This window comes from Centropristis striata, chromosome 23, assembly GCF_030273125.1.
Source record: "Centropristis striata isolate RG_2023a ecotype Rhode Island chromosome 23, C.striata_1.0, whole genome shotgun sequence".
In the NCBI taxonomy this organism is placed as follows: Eukaryota; Metazoa; Chordata; class Actinopteri; order Perciformes; family Serranidae; genus Centropristis; species Centropristis striata.
Window position 1 is genome coordinate 386623 of NC_081539.1, and position 12500 is coordinate 399122.

Below are 12500 nucleotides of genomic sequence, written 5' to 3' on the forward strand. Positions count from 1 at the left end.
TAAAGTAATTCATATTAATCTTAATCTTAAATTAGAGGAAGGAGGGAGGGAGGGAGGGAGGGGGGAGTAAAGTGATTAATAACATAATATTTATTATAACTTATATAATAACACAAGACAAAACGAAAACTGAACCACATTTATCTTGTGTTAATAATCATTGGAAGAGAAACCTTGTTATGTTTAAAAATGAAGCGCTAGTTGCAGCTTTACTGTGTTTATTATTATTATTATTGATCCGAGCTGCAGTTCGCGCTGCGGCCTGAGGGGGCAGCAGCGGCCCGCCGGCGCTCTGCTGCTGCTGCTGCTGCTGCTCACAGCAGAAGAAGAAGAAGAAGTGTTTCCGGTGCGGCCCGTCCTGGTTCTCGGTGTTTTGGTGTTCAGTCTGTTACTTTATTCCACATTATTCTTTATTAAACATCCACCCGGGCTCCAGCTGGAGGCTCCGCCCGCAGCACCACCGACACCACCGACTCCTCGCGACCAGCCGCCCGGTAGTCGGTTAGCCGGAGTTAGCACCGAGCTAACGTTAGCATCGATGCTAACGTTAGCATGTGAGGAAGTTTGGCTTCAGACAGAAACATTCACCTTCTGAGGTAAATATAACACTTTAACTGCTTTTATCAGGTAAATATAACACTTTAACTGCTTTTATCAGGTACATATAACACTTTAACTGCTTTTATCAGGTACATATAACACTTTAACTGCTTTTATCAGGTAAATATAACACTTTAACTGCTTTTATCAGGTACATATAACACTTTAACTGCTTTTATCAGGTAAATATAACACTTTAACTGCTTTTATCAGGTACATATAACACTTTAACTGCTTTTATCAGGTAAATATAACACTTTAACTGCTTTTATCAGGTACATATAACACTTTAACTGCTTTTATCAGGTACATATAACACTTTAACTGCTTTTATCAGGTAAATATAACACTTTAACTGCTTTTATCAGGTACATATAACACTTTAACTGCTTTTATCAGGTACATATAACACTTTAACTGCTTTTAATAGGTAAATATAACACTTTAACTGCTTTTATCAGGTACATATAACACTTTAACTGCTTTTATCAGGTACATATAACACTTTAACTGCTTTTAATAGGTAAATATAACACTTTAACTGCTTTTATCAGGTACATATAACACTTTAACTGCTTTTATCAGGTAAATATAACACTTTAACAACATTTATCAGGTACATATAACACTTTAACTGCTTTTATCAATAAATATAACACTTTAACTGCTTTTATCGGGTACATATAACACTTTAACTGCTTTTATCAGGTACATATAACACTTTAACTGCTTTTATCAGGTAAATATAACACTTTAATGCTTTTATCAGGTAAATATACCACTTTAACTACATTTATCAGGTACATATAACACTTTAACTGCTTTTATCAGGTAAATATAACACTTTAACTGCTTTTATAAGGTAAATATACCACTTTAACTGCTTTTATCAGGTACATATAACACTAACTGCTTTTATCAGGTAAATATAACACTTTAACTGCTTTTATCAGGTACATATAACACTTTAACTGCTTTTATCAGGTACATATAACACTTTAACTGCTTTTATCAGGTAAATATAACACTTTAACTGCTTTTATCAGGTAAATATAACACTTTAACTGCTTTTATCAGGTAAATATAACACTTTAACTGCTTTTATCAGGTAAATATAACACTTTAACTACATTTATCAGGTACATATAACACTTTAACTGCTTTTATCAGGTAAATATAACACTTTAACTGCTTTTATCAGGTAAATATACCACTTTAACTACATTTATCAGGTACATATAACACTTTAACTGCTTTTATCAGGTAAATATAACACTTTAACTGCTTTTAATAGGTAAATATAACACTTTAACTGCTTTTATCAGGTACATATAACACTTTAACTGCTTTTATCAGGTACATATAACACTTTAACTGCTTTTATCAATAAATATAACACTTTAACTGCTTTTATCAGGTAAATATAACACTTTAACTGCATTCATTAGGTAAATATTAAACTTTAACTGCATCCCAGAGGTAAAAAAAAATAACACTTTAACTGCTTTTATAATGTAAATATAACACTTTACTGTTTTTATCCACTAAATATAACACTTTAACTGCTTTTATCAGGTACATTTTACACTTTAACTGCCTTTATTGGGAAAATAATACATTTTTACTGTGTTCATTAGGTAAATATAACACTTTTAACTTTAACTACTTTCATCTGGTAAATATAACACTTTTACTACTTTCATCTGGTAAATATAACCCTATAACTACTTTCATCTGGTAAATATAACACTTTTACTACTTTCATCTGGTAAATATAACACTTTTACTACTTTCATCTGGTGAATATAACACTTTAACTACTTTTATCTGGTAAATATAACACTTTTACTACTTTCATCTGGTAAATATAACACTTTTACTACTTTCATCTGGTAAATATAACACTTTTACTACTTTCATCTGGTAAATATAACACTTTAACTACTTTCATCTGGTAAATATAACACTTTAACTACTTTCATCTGGTGAATATAACACTTTAACTACTTTCATCTGGTAGGTAAACATTTGAACTACTTTCATCAGGTAACACTGTTAGATGTTTCGACTGCCGATGAGCAGATCTGTGAAGTGTTTGTTGACACTCGTGATGTGTTCAGGTTCTGTGGGAACTATGGCGTCTGGACTCCTGGAGCCTCCTGCAGGAGGAGAGCAGCTCTGTGTGTTCCTGCTGAGGGAGGAGGAGGAGCAGGAGAGGAGGAAGGAGGTGGGCTGTCAGTGGGAGAGTCCGGAGGAGCAGAGGAGGGAGGTGGGCTGTCAGAGCGACTCAGCCGAGAGGAGAGACGCTGCCGTCCAGGTGGACCTGCTGACTCAGCAGCTGGGCTGGAGACACACAGGTGAGACACATTCACCCATAGAGGAACATGAGAAATAAATACCAACAGTCCTCTCTACACAGAGCAGAGGGGAGAGGACAGGAGAGGCTGTTTACACAGAGCAGAGAGGAGAGGACAGGAGAGGCTGTTTACACAGAGCAGAGGGGAGAGGACAGGAGAGGCTGTTTACACAGAGCAGAGAGGAGAGGACAGGAGAGGCTGTTTACACAGAGCTGAGAGGAGAGGACAGGAGAGTCTGTTTACACAGAGCAGAGAGGAGAGGACAGGAGAGGCTGTTTACACAGAGCAGAGAGGAGAGGACAGGAGAGGCTGTTTACACAGAGCAGAGAGGAGAGGACAGGAGAGGCTGTTTACACAGAGCTGAGAGGAGAGGACAGGAGAGGCTGTTTACACAGAGCAGAGAGGAGAGGACAGGAGAGGCTGTTTACACAGAGCAGAGGGGAGAGGACAGGAGAGGCTGTTTACACAGAGCTGAGAGGAGAGGACAGGAGAGGCTGTTTACACAGAGCAGAGAGGAGAGGACAGGAGAGGCTGTTTACACAGAGCAGAGAGGAGAGGACAGGAGAGGCTGTTTACACAGAGCAGAGAGGAGAGGACAGGAGAGGAGAATGTGGAAAGAGTAAAACGTGTCCTGAAGCTGCTCGTTGGTTCAGTTTAGTGTTGGATCAGAATTATTAAATTACTCTCTGGGGCCAAAGAAACTGGATCAGGAAGTCCTTTTAGGTAAATATAACACTTTCACTGCATCTCAGAGGTAAAAAAATAACACTTTAACTGTGTTTATTAGGTAATTATAACACTTTAACTGCTTTTATCACGTTATATAACAATTTAACTGCTTTTATCACGTTATATAACAATTTAACTGCTTTTATTACGAAAATATAACACTTTAACTGCTTTCATCAGGTAAATATAACACTAACTACATCTCAGAGGTAAAAAAAAATAACACTTTAACTGTAATTATTCGGTAAATAACCCTAACCCCTAAGCCTAAGGGGTTTAGTCTAAAACCAGATCAAACAGTAAATCTAAAGGTCTAAAACCAGATCAAACAGTAAATCTAAAGGTCTAAAACCAGATCAAACAGTAAATCTAAAGGTCTAAAACCAGATCAAACAGTAAATCTAAAGGTCTAAAACCAGATCAAACAGTAAATCTAAAGGTCTAAAACCAGATCAAACAGTAAATCTAAAGGTCTAAAACCAGATCAAACAGTAAATCTAAAGGTCTAAAACCAGATCAAACAGTAAATCTAAAGGTCTAAAACCAGATCAAACAGTAAATCTAAAGGTCTAAAACCAGATCAAACAGTAAATCTAAAGGTCTAAAACCAGATCAAACAGTAAATCTAAAGGTCTAAACCAGATCAAACAGTAAATCTAAAGGTCTAAAACCAGATCAAACAGTAAATCTAAAGGTCTAAACCAGATCAAACAGTAAATCTAAAGGTCTAAAACCAGATCAAACAGTAAATCTAAAGGTCTAAAACCAGATCAAACAGTAAATCTAAAGGTCTAAAACCAGATCAAACAGTAAATCTAAAGGTCTAAAACCAGATCAAACAGTAAATCTAAAGGTCTAAAACCAGATCAAACAGTAAATCTAAAGGTCTAAAACCAGATCAAACAGTAAATCTAAAGGTCTAAAACCAGATCAAACAGTAAATCTAAAGGTCTAAAACCAGATCAAACAGTAAATCTGAGGGAAATGATCTTGCTGCATGGACAGATAATTTACCTTGACAAGATTTATTAAATTAAGGTTATTAAATCTAGAAATAAGCATGTTGAACACTTAGAATAAGGAATTAACTCTTAAAACAAGATAAATGATCCAACACGAAGGTGTTTTTTTTAAATCTTTGTAAGAACCAAATAATTTGTAGTGTAGTCAGTCAGTCGCTGAAGCAAAACTCGGGTACGGGAGGAATTCGGGGAAAGCAGGGCTTGGCCCAAGCTGTGCTCAGCGGGGAGGAGACCTGCTGACCCGACCTGGGGATGTCCTCAGACGGTGGAAAGACTTTGAGGAACTCCTTAATCCAGCCAACACGTCCTCTGTGGAGGAGGCAGAGTCTGAAGACTCAGGGGAAGACTCACCAGAATCCCTGGCAGAAGTCACCGAGGTAGTTAAAAAGCTGCCCGGCGGCAAGACGCCAGGGTTGGATGAGGTTCTCCCTGAGATGCTGAAGGCTCTGGACTCTGTTGGGCTGTCATGGCTGACACGCCTCTTAAGTGCCAGTGGAGTGGCAGACTGGGGTGGTGGTTCCCAGTTTCATATGTGTATATATATATATATATATATATATACACATATATATGTATTTAATTTTTCATTTTGAACAGAACATTTGTCAACAAAGCCCCGTAACAAACAGTCAGTAAGCCAGACCTGTTCCCTCCTGGTCTCTCTCAGTAAGCCAGACCTGTTCCCTCCTGGTCTCTCTCAGTAAGCCAGACCTGTTCCCTCCTGGTCTCTCTCAGTAAGCCAGACCTGTTCCCTCCTGGTCTCTCTCAGTAAGCCAGACCTGTTCCCTCCTGGTCTCTCTCAGTAAGCCAGACCTGTTCCCTCCTGGTCTCTCTCAGTAAACCAGACCTGTTCCCTCCTGGTCTCTCTCAGTAAACCAGACCTGTTCCCTCCTGGTCTCTCTCCAGGCTCGTCTGAGATGCTGCTGCAGTGTTTCGCCGTCAGACCGGACGGACCGGACGGCGGCGCTCTGCTGCAGCACTGCACCACCACCCGCACCAGAACCAGACCCACCAAACCCCCCCAGACCACAACCAGACCCACCAAACCCCCCCAGACCACAACCAGACCCACCAGACCCCCCCAGACCAGAGCCAGGTCCCACAGGCGGCCGCCCCTTCACAGGGCCAACACCGACAAGCCAAGTCTGACTCAACGCCGCCGCCGCCGAAAGTCCCCGGGTTCTGACTGCCAGCAAGAGGAGGAGGAGCAGGAGGAGGAGGAGCAGGAGCAGCAGCAGCAGGAGGAGGAGCAGGAGCAGGAAGAGGAGCAGGAGGAGGAGGAGGTGGTGGAGGAGGACACAGGCGACCCCACCTGGACTCCACTTGAGGGAGGTGAGGACTCTGTTTAATGACATTTTTAAGCATTAAAAATAAACATGAACATTAGAAATGTGTTGGTCTCTGGACAAATGTCCTGAAAGGAAAAAAAGAGAAACCCTTTTCAAAGATATTACATTTAAAAAATGATCTGACAGAGTTGAGAAAGTAAATGTGCAGGAACGATAAAATGATCTCCAACTAGAACAATCTCATCTCAGGAATCTCTCTGATACTTGAATGTGTTTTCTTTCCTGCTGAGCTGGTGGAGCTTCTTGAGGAAGTTTATTTAAAGTCTCTAACTGTTTCCAGACGCTGACCCGCTGGCCTCCGACTCCCAGCATGCACCTGTGCGTGTGAAGCTGGAGCCCGACAGCACCATGTGCGACGTCTGCGGCAAAGTGATGAAGAACAAGTCGAGCCTGGCGCGACACTCCTTCATCCACACGGGCAAGAAGCCGTTCGCCTGCCACCTGTGCGAGCTGCAATTCAACCGCCGCGACAACCTGCAGCACCACCTGAGCCGGCTGCACCCCGGCGGCGTCGCCAAGCTGGAGAAGCAGCGCGAGCCGCAGGCGTGGCTCTGCGCCGTCTGCGGGAAAACCTTCAGCTGCAGGTCCAGGCTGAAGACGCACGAGGTCATCCACTCGGGCGTGAAGCCGCACCGCTGCGACCTCTGCCCCAAAGCCTACATGAGGACCAACGACCTGGAGCACCACAAGAAGATCGTCCACGTGGACGGCGGCGCCGAGCCGCAGCAGCCCAGCTCGCTGCTCTGCGACCTGTGCGGCAAAGAGTTCAAGTGCAGGTCGCAGCTCGCCATCCACTTCCAGACGCACACGGGGGAGCGGCCGCACCTCTGCGACATCTGCGGCCGCAAGTTCGGTCGCCAGTACCAGCTGAAGCGCCACAAGATCCTGGTCCACGCCAACCGGGCCAACGGCGAGGAGAGCCCGCCGGCCGACGCGCCCTTCACCTGCGGCGTCTGCGGGAAGCGTCTGAAGTCCGAAGCGCTCCTCGCCGCTCACTGCAGCGTCCACTCCGCCGACAAGCCGCACCGCTGCGGCATCTGCGTGCGCAGCTTCCAGCGCGCCGCCTGCCTGAAGCAGCACCACGTGCGCGTCCACCTGAGGGTCCGAGCCATCGAGGCGCCGCACGGCCTCGCCCGCAGGAAGAGCGCGGCGGCGGCGGCGAAGGCGTTCACCTGCCCGATCTGCAGCAAGGTGTTCAAGTTCAAGTCCCTGCTGGCGAGCCACTCTCTGATCCACAGCGAGAACCGGCCGTACGGCTGCGACTTCTGCAGCCGCGGCTTCAGACGCCTCAGCCACCTGAAGAGACACCGCGAGGTCGTCCACGCCAACGGAGCGCGCCCGCCGCAGTCCTTCGTCTGCCACATCTGCGGCAAAGACAAGAAGTGCCGCTCGCAGCTCGCCAGACACGTCATCATCCACACGGGGGAGCGGCCGTTCGCCTGCGACCTCTGCTCCGCGCGCTTCAACCGCCGCGGGAACCTGCAGCAGCACCGGAGGCGCATGCACGGCGTGGGGAGGGACGCCGCGGAGGAAGCCCCGCCCATCCTGTTCGACGACGACGCTCTGACTTACAAACAGGAAGAGACGGTGGTGGCCGTGGACGCTGGCGGCTGCGAGGCCGCGGCCAGCGACGACATGGACGTCGTCCAGCAGCTCGCCGCCACGTGAGCACGCCGTCTGGAGCGGCGTGCAGGACTGAAACGGACCACGTGTCACTGAGAACGCTGGTAGAAACACCTGCACATTTTCACGAGTTCTGAGGTCGTCTTGAAGATAAATTGTGTTGTGATGCTTTAATAAAGATGTGAATTATCTGAGAAATGATCCATTTATCTCTGAACCTCAACACGAAACGTCTGTTTTCTTTGAAAGATCATCCACGTTTATTGTAGAAAGACACTGTTGAAACAGACGTTATGGTCAGAGTCTGGACTTTCCGACGGTCCTTGAAGGGATCATCGGTTATAAAGAGTGACAGAACGAAGCTTAAAGTGTTGATATTTCTCTCAACCTCTTTATTCGACTCATGTCATTTAGAACAACAAATAAAATTCTGCACGTTCGTGACACTTTGGGGCACAAACTGTTTATAAATGCATTCCATTTTATTACAATTAAAAAAAATATATATAATTTATTACAGAAATGAACTGTGTTATTCTGCACAAAGACTGTTTGAGTTGTTCTGATTGTGCTGATTAGAGCTGCAGGACTAATAGATTTATAGAGATTTATATGTTGCAGTGAAACACGAGAACAGAGAGGAGAATAATCAAGCTGCTTGTTTGAGTTTGAGTTTATTTATTTAAAACAGGAACAATACATATTAATGAACATATACATGTAAATATGCAGCGGCTAATTTCCATCTTTAGTCCCTTTGGCAGGTTGATGTCAACACCACAACCATAACAATAAAATCAGTAAAACGAGGTTGAGGTTCAGAAGGTGAAAGGAGTTTTGAAGAGCTTTCCTCACTAACATCTAAATGTGTTCAACCAGCTTCAATATTATGAAAATTAGGAGAAAAAAACTCAGCATAGCATGTCGATTTTTGTCAAAAATGGTCAAATTTCAAAAGGCCTAAAAATGTTCAAAATGGGTCAATTACAGTCTGTTGATACTTATTAGAGGAGGGGTGGGCAAACTACGGCCCGCGGGCCACATCCGGCCCGTTGGTCCTGTTAATCCGGCCCGCCGAAGATTGGTACAGAAATGCCCAAATTTAGATCATAAAACTATGACTGCATTCGTTTGATCTTGTCCTGTAGTGCCTGGTGGCCCACCAGATGGCGCTCTAGGCGCAGTGGTGCAGTGATCGATGAGCCAAAGCTGCCGTTAATGTTTTCATCATGTTGGAAACAGGTCACAGGTCAGGAGTTTACGGCTCTGAACCCATCTGCAGCAATGAGTGGGCCAAACAACAGAAAAGCCCACAGTGAGAGCAGAGCTTTCAGTCAGGAATGGACAACAAAATACTTTTTCATGGAAGTCCGCTCCAAGAATGTGGCTGTGTCCCAAAGTCAAGGATCCTTCCTCCAGAGGCCAGAGTCCTCCAGAGGCCAGAGTCCTTCCTTTCTCTGGTGTAGCGCACTGATGGGACAAACTGGACGTCCTGCTTAAATTCAGCGCCGCAGTTTAAAAATCGGTTCATAACATAATGTGTCTTTGGCATCAGCACTCTGACACATTTGTGGAAATGGAAGAGGATGCTTTAAGGTTGAATCTCCACGATTTAGGAAGTAAAAGCCAGAAAGTGGATTAAACCTGAATATTTAATTGATCCTGGATGAATTTAACCGCTACTTAGTTTCATAAAAGCAGCGGAGCAGAACTCACCATGGAGATGTGTTCTGGGATTTATTATTTTTTATTTTACAGTACAGAACAATAAGTTATTTATCAATAACAATAACGGATAATAGCAGACTTTCGGTCCCTGTAAACACAATAAAGAAATGTATAACTTTCTGAATGGCATACACACATGGACAAAATTGCTGGTACCCCTTGGTTAATGAAAGAAAAACCCACAATGGTCACAGAAATAACTTGAATCTGACAATAGTAATAATAAATAAAAATTCTATGAAAATTAACCAATGAAAATCCGACATTGATTTTGAACCGCGGTTCAACGGAATTATTTAAAAAAATAAACTCATGAAACAGGCTTGGACAAAAATGATGGCACCCCTAGAAAAGACTGAAAATAATGTAACCAAAGGGACATGTTAAATCAAGGTGTGTCCACTTATTAGCATCAGACGTCTCTACAATATTGTAATCAGTCAGTGGGCCTATATATATATATATACCCCTATATATATATAGGGGTATATATATATACCCCTATATATATATAGGGGTATATATATATACCCCTATATATATATATATAGGGCTACAGGTAGTCTGTGCTGTTTGGTGACATGGTGTGTACCACTCAACATGGACCAGAGGAAGCCAAGGAAAGAGTTGTCTCAGGAGATTAAAAAATATATAGACAAGCATGTTAAAGGCTATGAGACCATCTCCAAGCAGCTTGGTGTTCATGTGACTACAGACTACATAATATTCAGAAACTTAAGATCCAAATTTTAGAATGCCTAAAAATGGTTAAAATGGTCCAACTTTAGCCTGTTGATAAATATTATCATATAATTTATTAAGACATGACAGGAAAACACCATATTATGTGGTCTCCAAAATTTGGGGAAAATAAAAAAAGTCATAGTATAGTATGTAGTTTTTTGTAATAATTTGTCAAATTTTATTGATCCTGAAATGACTGAAAAAAAACATATTATTGGTTGTCCAAAATTTGGAGAAAACAAAAAAAAAGGCATAGTATATATAATATGTCATTGTTTTTTTTCTTCAAAAATGGTCAAATTTTAAAATGCCTAAAAATGTTTTAAAAAATGACCGTGTTGTAGCTTGTTGATACGTATTATCACATAAATGTATTAAGAAATGACAGAAAAACACCTTATTGTAGGATGACCAAAATTAGGAAAAAACAAAAAAAGTCATAGTATAGTATGTAGATTTTTGTCAAAAATGGTCAAATTTTAAAATGCCTAAAAATGTTTAAAATGGGTCAATTATAGTCTGTTGATAAATATTAACACATAATTTAATACGAAATGACAGAAAAACACCATGTTATAGGATGACCAAAATTTGGAGAAAATAAAAAAAAGTCATAGTATAGTATGTTGATTTTTGTCAAATTTTAAATCACCTAAAAAATGTTCTACTTTTTTTCGACATACTATAATGTGCCTTTTTTATTTGATTATTAAACTAAAATTGTTGTTTTTATATTTTTATAATACTTCTGGACTTATTATACTGTTACTACGATCAACTCGTTATATTAAATCATTTTTTTTTAACGTGATATTTAATGACACACACGTAAAGTAAAACATGGAAGCAGCTGAACTGATTCACATTTTATTCATAACAACACAAACTTTTGTTGTGTAGGAGTGTCCACACACACACACACACACACACACACTACAGAGTGTTTGTGTTGAAGAAGCTTGGTTCGTGGTGCGTTCAGGTGTCCTGGGAACAGGCAGCTTCCTGCAGGTCAAAGCTCAGAGGACAATGAAACCTGACAATAACTGCTTTACTCATCATTCATATTACGCTTCATAATCGAGTTAGAAACAGATGTGAGTAAATATATTTAGGTTTAATGTTCAATATTTTTCTGTTTTACTGTGAAATCATTCAGAGTTGATTCTTTCTGAAAAAACATGATGCGAACTTCAAAGACGTCTTTTAAATTAATGAAATGTCATAAATCCTCTGGGACGCTTCATCTCCCCTCAGCTGCTCATCACTCCCACTTCATTTACTTCAATTAAACATCAAACACAGAGAAGGGACGCTGGGACACGAGGAGACAGGGAGGAAAGGAAGGAGGGAGGAGCTAAGGGAAGGAAAAGAGGGAGGAAAGGAGGAGGGGCTAAGGAAAGGAGGAAGGAGGAGCTATGGGGAGGAAAAGAGGGAGGGGCTAAGGAAAGGAAAGGAGGAGGGGCTAAGGAAAGGAGGAATGAGGAGCTATGGGGAGGAAAAGAGGGAGGAGCTAAGGGAAGGAAAGGAGGAGGGGCTAAGGAAAGGAGGAAGGAGGAGCTATGGGGAGGAAAAGAGGGAGGAAAGGAGGAGGGGCTAAGGAAAGGAAAAGAGGGAGGAAAGGAGGAGGGGCTAAGGAAAGGAGGAAGGAGGAGCTATGGGGAGGAAAAGAGGGAGGAGCTAAGGGAAGCCCCTTGGCTGTGGGACTCTGTGGAGCCACCAGAGCTCCCCTTCGGGCATCAGAACGGAAAACTAAACACCCTGAAGACCTATGCAACTACCAATCTCTTCTTGCTGCCTTCTCATCTTTCATCTCAGCTGAAAAAAGATCTTTCTATCAGACCAAAATCCAATCCTCATTCTCCAACCCCAAGAAGCTCTACTCCATCTTTACAAACCTCCTGGTCCCTCCAACCCCCCCTCCTACCTCCTCCCTCCTACTGACCCACTTTGTCAACCATTTCCTGAAGAAGATTGAGGACATACGCTCTTCCTTTACCCATCCAGTCTCACAACCTGCCTCTCCTCCCTCCCCATCAGCGTCTCCCTCCCTCTCAGCATTCACTCCACTGTCTCCTCCTCAAGTGCTCAGCCTTGTAACCTCTGCCCGTCCTACCACTTGTCAGCTGGATCCTATTCCCTCCCACCTGTTTCAGTCTATTGCTCCTGATCTCCTCCCGTTCCTCTCCCATCTTGTCAACACTTCCTTGACTACTGGCTGCTTTCCTAACTCTCTGAAGGAAGCAAGGGTGAATCCTCTCCTAAAGAAATCCACCCTCGACCCATCCTTAGTGGACAACTACAGACCCGTCTGTAACAACAGAGACTGCCCTTCTCGCTGTGACTGAACA

At 42.6% G+C, this 12500-nt stretch overlaps 1 protein-coding gene across 3 annotated transcripts; it reads left to right on the plus strand.

Annotated features, from left to right (window-relative positions):
• Positions 1 to 338: 338 nt before the first annotated feature.
• Positions 339 to 8133, plus strand: LOC131961994 (zinc finger protein 436-like). Of its 3 annotated transcripts, none has more exons than XM_059326938.1 (4): positions 339 to 627; positions 2721 to 2957; positions 5615 to 6040; positions 6338 to 8133. In XM_059326938.1, the coding sequence occupies exons 2-4, from the start codon at positions 2735 to 2737 to the stop codon at positions 7723 to 7725; spliced, it is 2037 nt and encodes a 678-aa protein (XP_059182921.1). In that variant the 5' UTR covers positions 339 to 627; positions 2721 to 2734; the 3' UTR covers positions 7726 to 8133. The 3 variants fall into 3 exon arrangements, with proteins under 3 accessions (XP_059182921.1, XP_059182920.1, XP_059182919.1); XM_059326937.1 differs by having other exon boundaries at positions 339 to 596; XM_059326936.1 differs by lacking the exon at positions 339 to 627 and adding an exon at positions 2267 to 2585 and having other exon boundaries at positions 2647 to 2957.
• The last annotated feature ends 4367 nt before the right edge of the window (positions 8134 to 12500 follow it).

What these genes read in the sequence shown, in the direction of transcription:
- LOC131961994 (XM_059326936.1), top strand. Translation starts at nt 2,660, where the DNA reads ATGTTTCGACTGCCGATGAGCAGATCTGTGAAGTGTTTGTTGACACTC. An exon ending in GCTGGGCTGGAGACACACAG is followed by an intron (nt 2,958 to 5,614) that starts GTGAGACACATT and finishes GTCTCTCTCCAG; the next exon opens with GCTCGTCTGAGATGCTGCTG. An exon ending in CTGGACTCCACTTGAGGGAG is followed by an intron (nt 6,041 to 6,337) that starts GTGAGGACTCTG and finishes AACTGTTTCCAG; the next exon opens with ACGCTGACCCGCTGGCCTCC.